The 19,229-nt window shown below is 50.4% G+C and overlaps 1 protein-coding gene across 1 annotated transcript in view; it reads right to left on the reverse strand.

Annotated features, from left to right (window-relative positions):
- Window positions 1–19,229, reverse strand: part of PLXNA2 (plexin A2) — a 196,427-nt gene that overhangs the window by 32,872 nt on the left and 144,326 nt on the right. Inside the window, exons 11-16 of the mRNA XM_067310519.1 lie at window positions 18,689–18,785; window positions 18,279–18,472; window positions 10,604–10,755; window positions 7,816–7,933; window positions 3,932–4,068; window positions 135–302 (exon numbers count right to left, since the gene is read on the reverse strand). Of these exons, the coding sequence (XP_067166620.1) occupies window positions 135–302; window positions 3,932–4,068; window positions 7,816–7,933; window positions 10,604–10,755; window positions 18,279–18,472; window positions 18,689–18,785 (866 nt within the window). The remainder of the gene's footprint in view (window positions 1–134; window positions 303–3,931; window positions 4,069–7,815; window positions 7,934–10,603; window positions 10,756–18,278; window positions 18,473–18,688; window positions 18,786–19,229) is intronic.

The raw sequence follows: 19,229 nt of genomic DNA on the forward strand, positions 1-19,229 counted from the left end.
CTGGGTGGGTTGTGCATTTCAAAACAAACCCTCTTTTGTCCTCATTAAGTGCATCCTGAGAGACAAGACCGTGTCAGATCTGGTGAGTTAGCTCCTCTCCTGCTGGAATAAGAGCTGTTAGAGCTTGGTACTACCTGGCAATGCTCCATTCAGGCTCGATGTGCTGCACTTTTGGATCATCAATGTACTCAAATAGCAAGGTCCTTTCGAGCTGAGCCCGATCGACACTCACTGAGACGCGAACAGAGCCGAGGCCGTGTGCGGACGGGGCAGACACGCACACAATCTCACTCATGGATCGCCTGTGTAAGAGAGAGGCAGGGCAAACGTTAGCAGGCAGTCGCAGCACGGGGGCAGAAAGCAGCCCTGCGTCCCAGACCGAGCTGCCGCTGCGGCAGGGGTAAGGCGCAGCTCACAAACGGGCTGAACGCTCGGTCAAGCCCGCTACTCTGAAACCCAGAATCAGGGCGAGCTCCGGACACCCGTGCGCACGGGGGATTCATTCACATGAGAGAAGGAACGGAGCCTCGTGTGAGCGGAGACTGCTCCTGCCTATCCAGAGGAACTCAGACTCTCTGAAATTACTCTTTGTGCCAAATTGCAGCCTCCTGCATCCCTCTGTGAACCCACTGCCTTCTGTTGGGCGCGTGAAAACAGATGGCTGCTTTTTAAATGGGATGCACAAGCTCCCTCAAAAGCCAAATTCTTGCCCTCCCCACTCCGCTGCACACACAGATCCTCGGGAGCAGCACAGCGGACCCAGGGAAGGAGGCGGCCTCGCTCGGGAGCGCTTCCCACTGTCACCACCACCTTCCCGGCTCTGCTCCCATCTCCCTGCGAGAGCAGGAACCACCCCAGCTCTTGCTGCTGGGTGGCTGGACACAACAGACCACCTGCCTCCAACAGGGCCCCAGGGACCGTCTAGGTGGCAGGGTAGCCACACGCTTTCAAAGTGCAGAGGACTCAGTCAGCGGATGGAGAAGTGGAGGAGCAGTGCTGAGGTTCTTGCTTCAGAGTCACCGTTTGTGCTGCTTCCGCTCGCTCCACTTCTCCCTTCCTCATCTTATTCTCATTCATTTAATGGAGGAGGTGTCCTTGCGTGAGGAACGCTTCTCCCCATCGTCCCCGCTATCTCGCGGAGCGCTGCCGTGCCCGCTGGTGCGGCCGGAGCTCCCTGCCCGCCCGCCGGAGCATCGCCGGCGCTCCCGGCCCCGCTCACCCTGCGCTGGCCCCGCGCGCTGCCAGGCGTCGCGGGCTCTGCTTAGCTCTGGCGTGAGATGCCAAGCGACGCCTCGCTGCTGGCAGAGTTACTCCGAGCTCCCTGTGATCAGTTAATTAGCTTTCTGTGCTATTATTATGTCGTCATGGTGAATCTACCCACTCCTCCGATCAGAGACGGGAGAATAGGGGAAGCTGTAATTAGAGTGAATCTCATTAGAAACTGCTTCATCTAATCAGGCTCCCCCACACCCTCTAGTACAATTGAAGTTCATTGCCTCAAAACAGTCCAAGCAAAACAAAGTGCACAGTATGACCCCACAGCAACGATGGTGTCATTTATATACTGCCACTCATTTTGTTTAAGTTTCTGCTTGCCTGGTGTAATTAGAGCACATCGAGAACACAAAAGCATTCCCGGTTTTGCAGGTCAGCATCTCCAGATTGCCTGAATATAATCATACATTTGAGAGATTACATTAAAGGACTAATTCTGCCCTCAGGCAGGCTTGCAAGCCACTTCCACTGATGGTGACAGAGTTACCTGTGTGCATCTGAGGATGCAATCTGGCATCTTTGCTTTGGATACAGAAAGGAATATTGACGAATCAGTTATAATGCTTAGCACCCGAGAGCTCACTCGCACATGAAGACCTCAGCATCTCCTGAAGCACTGGAGGCAAGTCCGAATCATCCTCCCATTCCTGAGATGGGGGAAATGCGATACAGGAGAGGCGAGTAACACACCCAGTATCTACGAAGCCGGGCTGGGACCCAAGAGTAGTACGATGCTTGGTGCCTTTCCAAGCTCTCAGCTGCAATTCCCCCCTGTCCGCGTTATCCAGTGCGGGAAGCCCAGGTTCCACCACGGAGCATTTCTACCTTGGTCCCAAACCTGTGCCACCACCTGCCTTGGGCTTCTCCAGCTCCCAGGGATTTTCAAGGACTCCTGAGCGCAGAGGACTCAGGAGAGGGAATCAACCACAGACAAGGAAGTATAAAAGAAGCAACAGAAGAAATCACCATATCATATGTTCTTCAATCCCCATTTTGTCAGCTCCATAGCCAGACACCAGAGATATAGCAGGAGAGCTGAGGAAGTCCATTAAATCCTTCCTCTTCATTAACAGACTCTTCATAATCCATCCCTTTCCAGCTACACCATAAAATGGGAATCAAGTTTTAGCCGTTTTAGCTATTCTGAGGCTGATGGAAGAAATAATTGCTGATATTCAGCATTTTCACCAGCCTCCATATCACATTCTGGGTTTTTCTGGTCCCACAACAAGGGCTAGGAAGGTCAAGCCCTGGTCCAGTCCTGCGGTGCTTGGGAGAACAGAGGGTCAGTGCGAGAGCTGCGGGGCACAGCTCACTTGATGTCACATCTTGGCAAAGACTGGCACAGCAACTTCCGTTCTCTGCCACGCTTTCCCTCCCTGAAATGGTCTCTCTCCTGCCCACAGCTGAGAGGTTAATGAATGAGCGTGAAAGAATCCTGAGACTCAGATTGAAAGGGCTGAAGACGGACACAGAATAATCATTGCTAATATTTAAACATGCTCCCCTGTTTAAACATTCACAGCTCCCATATCTGTGAGTCCCTCAGTCTTCCAGGTGAGAAATTCACCTCCATGGGTCTTTGCATCCCCAGAAACCACCTCTGTTCATTCTGGGAGGCCTAATCCAGAATTTAAAAGTGCAGAATCTCTTCACACACCGCGCTGCTTTGGTGCCCCGTCTCTCTTCCCCAGCTCTGTGCTGGCCCTCCTCCCAGCTGGAGTCTTTTAACACTCCTGAAACCCCCATTTATTCCACATAGGATGTATAGAGGTCATTCTTGGGTATGCACCTGCTGCACCGCAGTGTGAAGTGTGCAATTCCCAGTGCATCAGGCGCACCTATGGACTGTTAGTGTGATACACATAGATGTATACTGCAGATATCTTTTTTTAACTAAGCCCCCCCGAACCATTAAACCCTGCAAATATCAACTCTATGTTTACACTGCTGGGTAAAAAGCAAATTTGCCATAGAAATCCCAGGGCAGATTTACGGCGGTATAAGTTTCTCAGCAGAAGATGTGAAGATCTGTGCTCTGCTCCCATCGCTCAAAAGCCCACCCCTTGCTCATGTAATTTCTAATTTTTGAGATTCCTGCAGCAACGGCTGCAATAGAGCTAATGTAAGCTGCTGATCTGTGAAAAAGAGGAACTTTTCACGGTCAAAAGTCACTGCACTTTTCTCATAAATGTTACATTTTCTTCAGATCACATCTGGTCTGGGGGGGCAGGTACCAATGACTAGTAGAAAGATTTTACAATTGCAGTGATGCTTGCCTGAGATTTTTGGAACAGCCAAAATTATAATGCATTAAAATGAAATGATGGACAGCATTAATATAGATACAATCAATTCCTTGCCAAGCAAGGTTCAGTCACTGTACGAGAGAAGATGACTTAACATAATAAATGACAAAATGGGAGCTTTCAGGGGTTCCTAAATGAATTTTTGCTGGGGCTGCATGTTCAGCCACAGCCAATACACGGTGGCTGCAGTTTTGTCAGATACCAGAGTAATAGAAATGTGCGTTCACGTAGTGCCTGCACTTAGGAATAGCTGACCTAAAGTTTCAACGCGCAGCGGAGGCAAAGGGATCAAGCCCAGCCCGACACTTAGATCAGCCCCGGCAACAGGCACGCGCGGCCCCTCTCACCTGTAGAACTCGCAGGTCTGGTTCCCCAGGGACACCGACACGCTGCTGCCCGCTCCCAGGTAGTGGCCGGTGATGGTCACCATGGTGCCTCCCGACTCCGGGCCGCGACTGGGATTCAGGAAACTTACTGCCGGGTTCTTGAGAAAGAAAAGAAGAAACTCAGCGCTCCTGTCGGCTGGGAGCGAAGCTCTCCGTGAGCAGCTACACACGGGTCACAGCCGGCGGCAGCAGGAGGAACACCATCCCACTGAGGACACGCACGAAGCAGGGTGCCCTTTTGGAACAGGGAAAGCAAAACGGAGGTGCATCCCGGAAAGCTGACAAATTGCTGAATTTCCAGACCACGTATCCAAACAATATTTTGGTGGCAGAGTCTATGGCCCATCGCTGATGGAAAGACATCTCTAGATCCCTTTTGACATTTTATCAGTGATATTATTGCAGCAATGCCATTTCTTTATCCTGCCTTGTATCTGTGATAGCTATTTATCCCCCTTAATAGAATTTCCAAAACGCAGGTACCTTTTTATTTGTTTTCAATCAGTGGATACAACCAAATTGTTTTACTAATGCTTTCACATTACCCTCTTTATGATTCTCATCTGCAAGCTGGCAGCTTCCCAGCCCCACTCCCTTGGTACCACCTGCTTGGCAGCTTAGCGACTTTCTGCCGTTTTCTCTACTGCTTTCAAAATGCCACATGTGTTTTTCTGGGTGTCATAGCATTTGCCAGAGCGGTTTAGACCACAAGCCTCTTTGACCCTGACTCCTCATTCCTATGCTGGCCTGAATAGATCAGAGAAAAACACACAGTCCACCCTGTTGTGGATAATTACACAATAATGTTGCAAAAGGGAAAAATTCCTCCTTCAGCTACTCCTGGTCAGCTCACAGCCCTTATCCTAGCTGTTACACCAGCGGTACCTAGGCAATACGAATGTTAATGGCCATGTTTACATTATACAGGCTTGGGAGCACTTGATACAACACAGAGAAGTGATTCTGAAGCAGAAAAAAACTCCAAAGGATGTTCAGTGGATGACTGCTTACCAAAAAGCTCTGCCAGCCTACAGTCCCATCCTGATGACCCTTCCCAGGGCAAATTAGGAACAAGCTGCAGCATTGCGAATTGCCCAGGGGGCAAGGAGCAGTTATCCAGCACATTTGCTAGGTCCAGCACGTTCACATGCACAAACCAGTGAACAGGGCTGCACGCAAACTGAAAAGCAGGGTCCTCCTTTGCATTCAAAGTAAATTATTAGCAGCTCCTGGCTTCAAGCACCTGACATTTCTGGTGTGGACAACTGAATTGAGTATTACCTTGTCTAAGCATTACAATCCTTGGAAATCCAAGGCATTGCCAAAAATAGAAACTCAGACCGTAACCCCAAGCAGTCTTTCTTGTAAACAAGGGAATGAGAGAAGAGCTGAGGGCCCATACTAGAGACCTGCAAAAACCCCAGGGCTGGAATGAGGCCTGCGTTGGATGAGGATATGATAGCTAAATAAGACTTTTCCATCTTCAGCTTATGATTTGGTGATAATTATGACAGATTTACAGATCTGAAGTAGCTCCAAGGTTCCACCTCTCCAGATAAAATGGGTGTAATTAAGGCGACAGCATAGATCCTGCGTGGTGTCAGGCATCAGATGAGCTCACTAAGGCATGAACCCTCTCAGGGTCAGAACAGAGCTCTGCTTTAAGGTACCAATCAATTTTACTACTGACTTTAATGACATAAACCAGCTGTAATGGAATTTGTGGTGGCGCCAAAGAGAAAAATAGAGGCCAAATAAAAAAAGGAAATGATGTACTGGAAGTTTTAGATGCCTGAGAAAAAGAAATGATAATAAGGGAAAGTGCTGAAAACAAGGAGCAACATTGCAGAGAATGATAACGTTCAGCATATGTTTAGCAGGTTGCTGCAAGGTACTACGCCAAGATTAATCTCTGCAATTACTTTCCACTGGGTCCTGATTATTATTTAACACAAACCATGAGAGTATTCTCTTTTGTGTAGCATGGGAATCTTTAAATAATGGCAAATCCAGTGACTGTGGTATAAAAAAAAAATAGTATTTTCAGACTAACAGAGCAGCTGGCCCAGAACATGGTCTTCATGACTCTGGGAACTAGGCAATGGGCCTGTGAAGGCTCCAGATCAGCCAGCCCAGGTCCCCCCTGTTTTTCACCCCATCCTAATGGCAGCACCTGAGGTCTGGTCCTGGCTTTGCAGCAGCTCATCACATGCCATTAGCAAATCACCTCCATTTTAAAACAGTGAGTATCTCAAGGATTTGTTTATTCACCCGGTGTCTGCTCTCACTTGCTAGCGCACTCGAGCATACACTTAGCTTTAATCAAATGTCTGATCAAGTGCCTTGCCAAGTCGCAGCTAGGCCATTCATTTTACTTGCCTATGAGAAGGGGATTATAACATTAGTTTCTTAAGATACAGCAAGTGCTATGGTATGGAAAATGAAAACTTCACAACCCAAAAGTTAAAGGTTAAAAACTTGCATCTGTGAATTCTAATCAAGGTTTGCAGAGAGCTTTCCTCGAACAGGAGCTGAGACAGAGAGCAGAGGACCGTCCCCGCTGCCTCCCATGCCCAGGAACCAGCGGTTGCTTTGAAGCTCGGACTCTGCCAACAGCCTTACGGCGCCCTGTTATTTTGCACCACTGCTACGTTGTTGAAAAAAATGAAATCCCAGGGGAGGGTGGTGCTTACAATGCTGATCGGACAGCAGGGGCTAGCCTGATTTATCTCTCAATTAGTTTACAAATTGCGAACAATTGGTAAGTGCTGGCATTTCACTGCATACACAGATTCCACTAAGCACAAAATCAATGTGACTGGATGAAGTGCCCTGTTTAGGCAAAACTGGAGATACGAGAAACTCCAGCTGTGGCTTTTAAGTTTATGAATCAAAAGGCTGCTAATTAAATAACAGAAGGAAGTGACAATCACTCAAGCGATGGAAATCCACCAACCCAAAGAGCAACTCTTCATTAAGCGGATAGATAAAGCCTACAATGAATTGGCATCCTCAGGGGGAAAAAAAGAAAACAAAAAATCAGAGAATATTTGGATACAGAATTACCCTTCCATCCCAAAGTGCATCATGGAGAAAAAGTTAAATCTATAGACACAGAAACTAACTCAGGCAAGTTTAGGATTCACAGGCACTTGATTAAAAATAAGTTTCTATTAGGGCCTCAACACCTGAACTGCAGAAGGATGGTGTCTGGTGCTTGCTCTCCTTCTGTGTGCGTTTCTGTGCTCTTGCACAGAGACACGTAAGTGCCTGCATGCATATACAAGTATGCAAAGAAAACATCTTCAAAACCAGCAAGAAGTAGCACAGTAGATTTATCTGAGTTAACTAGGTCCCGAAGTAACAATGTTCCTTCATTACTCTTCCTTTCCCAAGACAGAGGAAAATTTTGAGCACTAACTCCAATTCTTAGGCAAGATTACGTATAAAGTCCTCAATACAGCACTAACTTATGCTCAACATAATGCTCCTGCTCAGAGAACACCAATACACTTTGCGAGCAGCAGCTGAGGCCAACAGTGCAAAGAAGGTTATCGCTATTTTAGAGGTGCAAAGCTGAGCCAGAAGTTGTGGCAGCTCAGGCCCCTAAATCCTGTTCACGGATGGTAGACCTCCGCAAGCTTGATACCCTCGGCCCTCGTGAAAACGGGGCTAGCTGGCTGGGCTAGCAACAAACGGCGTGTGCAACACCGTAGGGAAAGCGTGGAAACGGAGGGCAAATACGGGAGCTTCGCCTGGCATTGAGCCCCGTCCCCTCGGCACGAGCCCCTGCAGAGCAGGCCTCGCCGGGGGCGAGCGCGCCGGCGTCCCCTCGGGGTACTCACCACGAACACGTAGTGCTGCGCCGACTTGGCCGTGAACTCGGGCTCGCACTCGCCGATGCACAGGAGCACGGGGCCGGAGCTGATCCCCGGCAGCGCCTGCCCCATCTCGCACACGATCCTGGAAACAGAAACGCCCCGGTGAGCCTTGGGCCGCAGGGGCCAGCACCGCCCTGTCGGCCTCCGCGCAGATGGTTTTCGTTTTTTTCGCTTCTTCTTTAACTTCAATATCTTCCTCTTTCCTCTTTGGAAGAAGTTAATTACTGAGTCTATTTTTACCCCGTGTAGTAATTTAAAGAAAAAAAATCAAAATTAGACATAATTATTACAAGCTGTAAACTCCAGAGCAAAGCAGAGCACTAATGGCAATATATTAGCCAGTAGCAAAGCGAGTGTGAAGTCCTCAGAGTAACAGATGAGTTCATTAAGTGAACAGCTCACACTGCAGTCTCCCAGTTAATCAAAAATGGAGAAACCTGCTCAGGGGTGATGGAGACAGACGTGGAGAGCAGCCTTGGCAGAGGAGAGCGGGCTGCCTGACACGGAGCATACTGACCCCGGTAAAAGGAGCCGGAGGGACCGAAACGCATGGATGTAGCGCCGCTCCCGTAGCCCACGGCAATACCGTGGCGCGTCCCGAGGCAGAGAAAATGCACCCAATAACGACATGCAGAGCTGGAGCAAAAACCGCTGGGGTTAACCTCAGCGGATCAGCTCGTGGGGAACAGCCAGAGAGAGAAGATGGGGAAACTACTGATCCTGTGGGTGGATAATCCAGAGGTCCCAGGCACTGGGAATGCTAATGCAGCCGCCCCCGCAAAGGGCAGTGGGAGCTGTGGGCAAGGTGGAAATGTGGTTACGAGCTCCCACACACAGGCAAGCAGGTAGGGGGACCAGGAACACAGACAAGGAAATGCTGGTCAGTTCTTGGCCTGAGAGCAGGACCCAGGGAAAGGGCAGAGCTGGAACTCCCCTTCTCCGGCGAGGCCGAAGGTACGACTGCTACGTGGTGGGGGAAAGGCTTGCTCTTCCACTGATCGTGTGCAAGTAAATGAAAGGCTCCAGTTTCTGAGGCCAGCATTTCAGCGGCCTTCAGCAGCATTAAATTCACTACAAATAAAATAAAATAACTAGAGAGGAAAAAGAAGAGCCTGCAGATGGTATGCACAGGGGATGCCAGGAGGCATAATGAATACATACATACATGCTAGTGAGGAGCTCTAATGCGAAAGTCCTTATTGCTGTAGAGATGCTGCCTTTGGAGAACAGCAACTGAAGCACCTCAGCTGCGTGCTAAGGGACACGCTGCCACAGGTTCTTCCCTTGGCCTTTCTACCGGCCCCTGGCCATGCACCTCTCCCTCCTGGCTGCTCCTTCAGTCCCTCTCCTCCAGGAAACCAGCAGCAGCAGCAGCGCAAGGAGACCTGGTTCCAGCCCTGGCGGTCGGTGCGCTGGGGTGCCAGCCACGTAGCAGCCACCAGGACGGAGCCCAGGTCTTGCACAGCACCGGGTATGATGGAGCAAGGGGCAGTGGCACAAGTGACCGTGGCACACCTGATCCCGATTCCTAATAAAAGCCAAATGCCCAGCAGGTGCCTTGTTACAAAATGATGCATTCGGCAGAGCTGTAGGGTGCTGATTGCTGGGCTAAGTGGCCCTTTCACCAACATTAACCTAATTGCTGGCTGATAGATTGCATGGCTGGAGCATATGGTGAGTCATTACAGTCCTGGAATTCAGTCTGCCCACAGAACCCTTAAGAGGGTCCTTTTATCTGCATTCATCTTTAAAAGGCAGCTCTCATGCTAACGCTTGCTGTTATCTGCCCAGGGTAAATGTTTTAATGATGTTAACAAACTTTGAAAACTCAAGAACAGTAATTAGAGTCATGATTATAAAATCAGGGCTTCACACCATCAAAGGAGGATAATTTTATAATCTTCCGTCCTTTATTTGAAAAATAAAACAAAACACTGCTCAGCAGAATAGCCGAAACCACTATCACTCGCAGGACTCTTAGTGCACTGCTTGGAGCCATTACTGTAATAACGCTAATGGTGCTTTGCACTTCCATAGCACCCTTCACCCCGCAACCACGAAGCGCTTCCCGACTTCTGCTTCTGGGGAACCGTGCCCAAGCAGGCGAGGCCGCACGACCCAAGCAGCGACTGAGCCCGTTCCGGCTCTCCCGCCCTGCGCGAAGGAGCCTCCACCCTGCCACCACTCACATCAGCCCCTTGGCTAAACCGGGGTGAAATCCCCCCAAAACCAGCAGCAGCAATGTGTGTCACTTGGGAAGGTTTATTTGCCTGTCCTCCGTTACATGCCTATTTTCTAATTTTCGGCTGACGTTTTTGTTAGTGAAATAAATGAATTGACTCCAGCGGAGGCCTATTCGGATTAAACTGCTGTCAGCACCTCGCGCGCTTAACAAATGGCTGCTGGCCGGCAGCGGCGCGGGCTGAATGCCAAGCGGCCGGGGAGGAGAGGAGGGGCGAGCCGGGGCCCCCCCGGCAAGGTGCTCCGCGCAGAAGTTGCTTAGCAAAGCAGGAACGGCAGCCCAGAAGGAAACAAAACCCTTCATGGAAGTTGAGAGGGCTGCTTAGGCCCCCAGGCGACACCCAAGCACCGTCTCCTCTTCTGCCGCGGAAACGGCCCAGGCTCGATCCATCCGCAGACCCATTGCTGCAGCTGGTGGAGCCGGGACCAGAGTCTGGGCGACTCCTGGGCCTCCTGCGCACTAGCGGTCAGGCAAGAGGCGTTTCGGGCCCCCGGGGCCGCGAGCACTCACTGTTCGGCGACGACGTACTGCTCGGGCAGGGGCGCGCACTGCACCCCCGCCACCTGCACGTTGTGGGCGATCTCGGAGAAATCCAGGCCCAGGTTCACGCCGCGGATGGTCACTCTCGTCCCGCCTTCCGGGGGGCCCGACACCGTCAGGATCTAGAGGGAAACAGATCGCAGGTCAAGCCGCGGGAGGAGGATTTAGCTGGTTTCCCCGCAACGCCGCTGCTTCGTCAGCCCAGCGTCCGGCCCGGAAACGAGCTCTGTTTTTGCAAGCTGCCCACGGAGGCGGCGTGCTGCCACCCCACCTCGGCCCGGCACATCCCGAGGCTCCTGCTCCCACGCCCAGGCTGGCACCGGGGTCGCGCTTCTCTCTACCCCTCCGGAGGTCCTGGAGGGGCCCAGCGGAGCCAAATCCGCGTGTGCTGTGCCCTGTTGGAGGACAGCGAGCTGGGCAGGGGCTGGACCACCACCACCCCCCAGAAAGCCCGCTGGAAGGATAAAGCCGACTCCTTTTTTAATCAACCATATAAAAGGTAGTAACCTTCCCCAAGTTGCCTGCTGCTTTGGAGAACTTTGTTAACTTCTGCCTTGGATGTTCTCTGAACGATAATATCGCATTTTATTAGTAAGTTGGCACCTCAAATGACTTAGAGATGTTAGAGTGTGAGCTGCGTGCTCTAAAGCTGCCTCTTTATAGCCTACCTCAGCCACAACCGTCTCTGCTCTCATAGACTTTCATTAAGGACAATACCATCTTCGATTAGGAATATAAATTACAATAATGCATTGTCACGCGATTTGGACCCAAGACTCTTGAACATCCATCCTGCCTCTGCCACCGGTCTCCTGGGGCTCTGGGGTGACTTACTAGTGTTGTCCACGCCGCAGCCGCTGAGCTGTGCCGTGGGCACAACGGGTGACCTTCCGCAGCGGGGAGCTTTATGGCGGCGAGTTAGATGCTACTGTTATTAATAAATAATCATCGTCTGCAATAATGCAATTTAATTAATTTAACAAGTAAATCTTGTTTACATTTATTGGATCCCCTCTCATCCTTGGCAAAAGATTTCAGCTCTTTAAAAGCCTTTCCTTAACTTTTCTGGCTGGCTGGCTGCTTTTCTTTCACCTTCTGAGGAGCCCGTGGCTCGGCACCCGCGGGCCGGCTAAGGACACGGGGGCACCGGTGCCACCCTGCGAGCGGGCGCAGGCAGGCTGCCGTGCCGGGGCAGCCCGGGTCCGCGGCAGGGCTGGGTTTGGTGGCACGTGCCTCCCTGGGATCTCCAGGGCCGATGCCCTTCCCCAGCTAACCGAACTGCTAACGCCGCCCCGACACTAGCCATTTCCCCCATTGCTTCGAGGGCCTGCGATGGCCTTATCTGTTCCTGCCTTATCCATTTCTGCCTCCTTTAAAATCCCAGTCAAAGCCATTTTCCTCCTCCCTTGCTTACGCCTCTTAATTTCTTGCTTTCCACCTCTGCTCCCATGTAAGGCTCTGCTGTTGGATTTGGCAAAACGTGACGGGGCTCAGGCTGCTATACGCACTGCAGAACACACCAGCTGCCTCCTGTTTCCAAACGCCACCTCGTCCCGCTGCCCGTGCTTGAACCTCTGCAGTGCCCCTTCCTGCCGGTCACCGCCGTCCTCCGCAGCTCTAGAGGCGTTAAGTGCTTTTTGCTGCAGCGCTTACGCTGCCAGGCTCGTTGCCTATCGCTCCCTCCCCCCAGCCAAAAAGAAGTCACCGTTTGCCATTTTCTGACCCTACCACGAGCAGCCCAACCAAACCGCCTGACCACACAAAACAGAGCTGACTCTGTATTTTGAAAATGTCCTGACCCGGAAAATCCCCAATACGGAGCTCCGCTCGACCTAGATTTTAGTGGCCGCTAATTGAACAGTTTTGAAGTAACTGTGCCATAAAGCAGCCCCAGGGTTAGAACAGATGCATTCAATTAATTACAGCTGGGGAGATTCAGTCAAAATCCCATAAAGAAGAAAAGTCTTAAAGGTCCAGCAGCACCGAACGCGGGTGACCCCTCGAGCGGCGGTCGGCCTGGGCAGCATCCCGCGGCGCGGCGCGGCCGCTGTGCTCGGCCTCGGCAGCATCTGGGCCTTGGCTTGCTTTTCACACAGAACTTGGAGGCCCTGCTCTTATGCAGATGCACAACCGCTGCTCAGCAAATCTAACCTGTGGCTGCTGCTGACATCCCGGTCTGTCTTCAGCGCCCCTAAATCTGGTCAGATTGGGAAGCTGCACAGACTGCAGAGCTTGCCGTAATGACAGCCCGTGTTTCAGTTCTGAGACAGAAAGGATTAGGAAGAAATATTCCCCCCCCCCAAAAAAATATTAGACTTATTTGCTTCCTATCTGCCCTAAAAAGTGCTCATCATGTTATCTGAGTTATTTGGGTATTGCAACCAGCAGTAACGTGTTTAGTACAGAGGTTTTCAGCCTTGGAGGCCTGTGGAGGATCAAAAGAACCTACAACGGGGAGCTAGAAAAACCAAGGCTGTTATCAGGAGTTTTACATTTACTGTGTAAGGGTCTGTACCTCTGCTGGAAACTTTTAGGACGTCTGCAAAACTGAAACAGTTTGAAAATCACTGCCTAAGATCTAAAGTGGGGCCTAGCAGGAACAGCCTTTGGTTTTGCTGATCCCTTAAATTATTCTAGCAGGACACCTCTCTTCGCTGTCTCAGTTTCTCCTTGCACAAGACAAATAAGCAACCCACCTTCTTTTATAAAGCATGTTCCATGCTGTTCAATGAAAGGATTTATGCCACTGCAAAGCACTGGTTTATCAGTAGAGAGGATGCAAATACACAGATGAAATGGATGGTGATATGAGCTTGCTTACCCTTGCACTCTGCCCTTACATCACCTACGGGACACAGCTGCACCAGCGCATGTCTGCTGGTGAGCTTCTTACCTGAAACCAAGGTAGGTTGTGCCAATACAAATCACCTCAGCTTTACTTGTTTATCTTAAGGGTTTTGCATCAATGTGGCAGCAAGGTGCCCATAATCCTCCACAGAGGCCACAGCTGAGCTCTAAGGCAACTGGTACGATAAGCAGCTGCAGCTCTGAAGCAAAGCGCCTGTATCCCTGAAGAGCGACAACCCCTTCTCTGAAGGCTTCTTTCTGGACACGAGTTTTATGTCCCCCCATTCTGCTCCCTTCTCATAAACCATCTACATGCGGGTTCCATCGAGTCAATGAAAAGATGCCTTCTCCTCCCAGGCTCATAACCTCATGCTGCTTCTCATATCCTCCCCAGACATCCTTCATGATCCTGTGCTGGAGAGTCAGGAACGCACAGTGGGGAAAATGGGAAGAGAAGAAAGGCAGAAACTTGGGAGGTGGCAACTTGTCACTCTCATGTAGCCCAGCTTGCTTCCTCCTCATCCACCCCCAAATCTTTTCCTCCTTACTATCCTCCTGTCTGAGGATCTCACAGCACTTTGTGAATATTAAATTGGTGATAGGTTATTACTGTACCAAACCCTCAGCGAGGGCAAACTTCAGATACAGAAAGCAGCAAGTATTTGCCTTGGGACACAGGAATTCAGCAGCTGAGGCAGGAGCAGAACCAGGGAGTGCTGGTGCCCAGCTGTCCTGCTCTGGACAGGGAGCACCAGCAGTGCCCAGGCTGGAAAAAGATCCCTGAGCCCCAGTGCAGTATCAGCATGCTTCCCCCAGCCTGCAGAAGACACTCCTGTAATGCAAGATCAATGTTTTCATCTTGTGGCTTGCCCATTCCATAGTTCAGCATTTCTGAAATAAAGCAATATTCAACCAGAAGTGGTGTCTGCACAAGCCAGGGAGAAATAGGACTGCTTGCAAGACACAGACAGACCTTTCCCTCTGTTGAGTTGGGGACAAGCTGGGAGCCCAAGACAGCTTTGCAGTATAACCAGCTGGCATCCATTAGGGCGCAGAGAGTGTGTCCTGGTTGCAGAATAAGTGGCATAACTGCCATCTCCTCCCCCAAATGTCATCCACCTTCATCCTTTTCTCCTCATCTTTTTTTTATTTTCCTCTAAGCTCTGTGGGCCCCAGCTGATGAGCCCAGCAGGGAAGCGGCGCATAAGCAGTCATCGCGGCGTGATCCCTCCTTGTCTCTGCCTTAGCTGATAGCACATTCAGAACCTAATTGTTATCTCAGCAGAGCAACTCCATTATTCAGCCTGACACCACCCCCCCTTCAGCTGTTTGTTGCACTGATGTTATATTAATGAGGCCTGCAAATAAATGAATAGGAGATCAGAGTGCCGCTTGTTCACGAGAAAACTGATTTTTTTTTTTTATTTATTGCTGAGACCACAGACCGTGTGGAAGTTTTATGCTGTGAAAGGGACACTGGCAGTGATGGTTTGGCCCCACGCTCAGACTGTGCAAAGAAAAGGACAGTGTATATACTACTGTTTATTCACTTTCATGACTATTAAAACACGATCTCTTCTTGCTAGTTATGCCTCCCCCAGAGGTACTGGAACCTAGGAGCGAGGCCTGTGACCTACGGCTGGAGAACGAGAGAGGGAAACTGGCCACAGAAAGCAAAAGGAGTGGGAAACACCCTACTTTTAATGCGAATGATCCAGGGTGTTTGTAACACAGGCACTTGCACGAGACCCAGCGCTACTCTCTAGTCCACGAGCGTAATGCCAGCGCACGGCGGATTGAGACACCGTGTCACCATTTCCTGCTTCTTCACCTGAACGAAGGCTCCTGCCAGAAGCACGCTGTTCCCACTGGGGCCGAGCGCTCTTTGCTCCCAGTTTTCAGTGCAGAGCTCCAGGCCCTGCAGGACTGGACATTGCCAAATGAGACCTTAAATACTCAAAAAACTCAGATGCCAATAAAGAACCCAACAGCAGTGAAGGCTGTAAAGGTATTATGGTCTCCAAGACAATCTCAAACTTTTCTAGAGGGGAGGGGGGAATACGACAGGAGTTATCCTGTGATATTGAAAGGTTTGTGTTGAGGAATACCGAAGCTGCAGGGTTTCTGCTGGGGCTCTGCCGCTGCCTATAGACCCGACTGCTCAAGAACTTGCACAATTCGGTAATAGAACTTGGCCCTACATAGCGCATTTCCCATCAGCAGATCTCAAAGCACACAAAGAAGGCTTTAGTTCCTTCTAGCTTTCCCCTTCTTTTTCCACAACAGTGGAAACCTGACTTTCTTAAAAAAAATAAAAGGTAAATTCATGACAACAAGAGTGGGAGGTGGAGTTCAAGGGAAAACACCGAACACTGCAAGACTTATGATAAAATCACAACTCACAGCGCTGCCAGAGTCAGCTGAGGGCATAAAACAAGAGGTCTCCCTCAACCTTATCTTTTCTATTGCTGACCCTCACCGTGGAATAGGCCGATCTGCCAACAAAAGCACAGACAGCGTCTCCTACTCATTGTCTCGGCTCCAAATCCACCCAGGGCGACCTCCCGAGACTCAGAGCATCCCCTGGCAAGGCACCCCGTGCCTCCCGCTTTGAAGGCTGAGACACAGACCTGCTTAGGGAGACAAGAAATGTCACCAAAGCTCTGCTCTTTTCTCCTTGGACGGAGACCAAAAATATTGCTTTCAAGTTGGACAGTGATAAAATACTCCGTGGCAGTGCCATGCCTGCAGCCAGCAATGAGAGCCAGCCTGAAAATGCTCAGATGCAAATTATTTAGTGGCTGGAACAGAGCATTTTTTCCCCCTTCTTTGCTTAGCTCAAGGAGGGGTAAATAAATCTAAGATTTCTTAAATGTTACAACTGTCTGAACAGTTTATGATGAAGAAAATCTCAGGCAGAGGTTATTTTGCTTCTGGCACCTTGTAACATAACCTTGTGCACCCAGAACACTCGGATAAGGAAAAGAGGAGCTGCATACCGCTGCAAGGGACAACAGGAGAGAGCTTACTTGTTTCCTTAAAAAGGTTTAGGGGGGGAGGAATAAAGCCACTTCGAACCACTATCTTCGACAGGCGTCTGCTGCCGGGCAGGATGGGCACGGGAGCTCCCACGGCAGCACAGCCTGGGTGACGCTCGCTGCCATGCACGAGCCCATCACCGCTGGGATCAGCCTGGGTCAGAGCTAAGCCAGTGCCTCCGCACTTTCCTCAGTCAGGAGGTAAGCAAATACAGGGAGCTTAAAGTAGGCTTTAAGTGGGACTTAGGCACTGCAGCAGCCAGCTTTCTGCTCAGAGGGGATTTCATGTGGAAAGTGAACGCCGTCAGTGCACTGAAATGTTTTCATTAACTCCCTCTACAACTTTTAAAAAGTTAATGGCAATGGGCACCAGGAAATTTTGCTGCCAGGCCCCTTTTTCTGGAAGGGCTGCAACTTGGAAAGTGCCAGTGCTGGCAGGGCTCCCTGCTTGTTAATGCAAAAGCCAAACGACCCTGGGCCCAGGTGAGCGGCCCTTCAATCACCCGAGTCTGAATTCGAGAGCAGACCTCCCTCTGGCGATGAACCACAGCAGCGAAGGGCAGTCCCCTTGCAAGCTGGAGCTGGGTAACTTTGGATTCTTGCAACTGGCAGGACAAGGTGAATATCCAGGCAAGCCGTAAGGCTCATTTTATCTCTATATAAATAGTTATGACCTGCCAGATAAACGAAGAGACTAAGGAAGGGGCAGACTCTCAACATTTCTTAGCATTTTCACCTCTCTACACCATCAGAACCACACTGACCTCTCTTCTGCCATCTCACCAGCTCTGCTCTGCATTTCAGTATCTACAGAACTCTGCACAAGAGAAATAGCTGCCCATTATTAGCATGATTTGGCCAGCCAGAAGGTTTAGGAAAGAAATGCCAGAGGCCTGATAATGTCCCTATGGGACGGATGGAGTCTCCTCAGCAATATCCTCCACCAGTCAAACCCAGCCCCATCACAACACTACAAGCCTCTACGGTTTTCTCCTCTCCTTGACAAAAAGGAGGCTAATGCCCACCTCCCAGGGGTTTTGAGCATGAGCTAGTTTAACTAAGCTGGTTTAGAAACTAATTTCAGTTAAGAGGAAACTTCCATATTGTAACAGGGTCTTTATGAAGCTGGTACAAGTACGTACGCTGAAAAGTCCTGCCATGCCCTTGTTTAGCCACAAACATGAGTGCAAGAGGCCGCTTTGCTACCACATTGTTTTACACCTGTGCCCTACTCCTTCTGCAGTATGGACACATGCTCAGGACAAGGGAGGCTATTGGGGGGAGTTAATTAAGTGAGAAACCAAAACCTTCTTTCATCCCCACCTGATGTGAGTGTCACTGCTAATAGTAACGTTAACAGACCAAGAGCAGTTTTACTGGTAAAAAAAAGCTCCTGGGAGACATTTTGCATCCCTCAGTGGTCTGAGCAGAAACATCAGAAACATCAACTATAGACTAATTAGCTCCCTAGTTTAATTAGCATTCATGCAACAGTCCATAGCGGTCACCCCACCGCTGACAGCGATGCCTGGCAAGTGACAGCTGCAGAGTGGGGGCAGCAGGGTTGCAAACTCTGCTTCTGTGCTAAAGAATCCGCAAATTAATTTCACGGAAAGTAGTGAAGCATTTTATTTCCTCTTCTTCAGTACAGGACAGATGATGACGTATTTTCAGACTAGATGGAAAGAGACGCAAATCAATTTTGCTAAAATTAAGGAGAACAGGCCAGAGCTGGACAGCCTCCAGGCACCCTCACTTACCTCGGTGATACGCGGGTTTGAGCACTTGACGTTTCTGCTGGACCAGTCGAGCCAGGGCTGAACGGCGGGGGAGCCGCAATGCTGGCGCAGCGTGCACTTGGCCTCGCCGCTGCACCAGCCGCACTCGAACTTCTGCTCGGCCTTCAGGCAGAGGCCGCAGCTCTCCCGCTGCGCCGCGCACTTGTACAGGTGAACTGCGGAGGGGGAGGACGAGCACAGGCTGAGCGCCGCGCGGGAGCGCAGACCCTCGAGCAGCATTGCACTGGTTACACTGATCCCCAGCCCCCGGCACCTACCACGAGCGCAATGACCCTGGCTGCAGCAACACAGCTCTGCCTTAAAAGCCGCTTCCCAGGCCTCAGCACAGCCTTCCTTCCCATGCCTCAGAACCAAAACCGAGCAGACATTACCTTTCAAATCCTCTGGGTTGTCGATAACAAAGTTCCCGTTCCAAACCACAGCAAAGTCCACTGCTAAGTTGCTTATGTCCATCCCATCATAGAGGTACTAAAGAAGAAGATTGAGAATGAAATGCTTGGGAGGATGTTTCAGAGTCACCAACACAAAAAGAGGATTTTTTAAATGATGTCAGCTCTCCACTTAAAAACCTGTGCTGACGTCTGAACGACCAGCAGGTTTACCCTTCATCTCCAGGGTCCTGCTTTGGCTCCTTCCTGCTCACCAGGAAGAAATAATTAAATCAGATCTGGTCCCTGAGAGAGGTAACAGATTAATTATTCCACTCTCATAGGCTGCTCTTGTCACTCGGTCGCTAGCTTACCAATACAGCCCCTCCAGCTAATCGGGCTGAAGGACTGCTGCCTGCAGGCTAGCTTCCTCTAGAGGCACCACGCACCCCGGCGTGGCTGGGAGCTTAAAATCAAGCTGTACAGCTCCGGCTGATAAAACAGGCAATAATGGAGAAGGCAGACTGCTTAGAGCTTGTCCACA

Source organism: Apteryx mantelli, chromosome 25 (assembly GCF_036417845.1).
Source record: "Apteryx mantelli isolate bAptMan1 chromosome 25, bAptMan1.hap1, whole genome shotgun sequence".
Lineage (NCBI taxonomy): Eukaryota > Metazoa > Chordata > Aves > Apterygiformes > Apterygidae > Apteryx > Apteryx mantelli.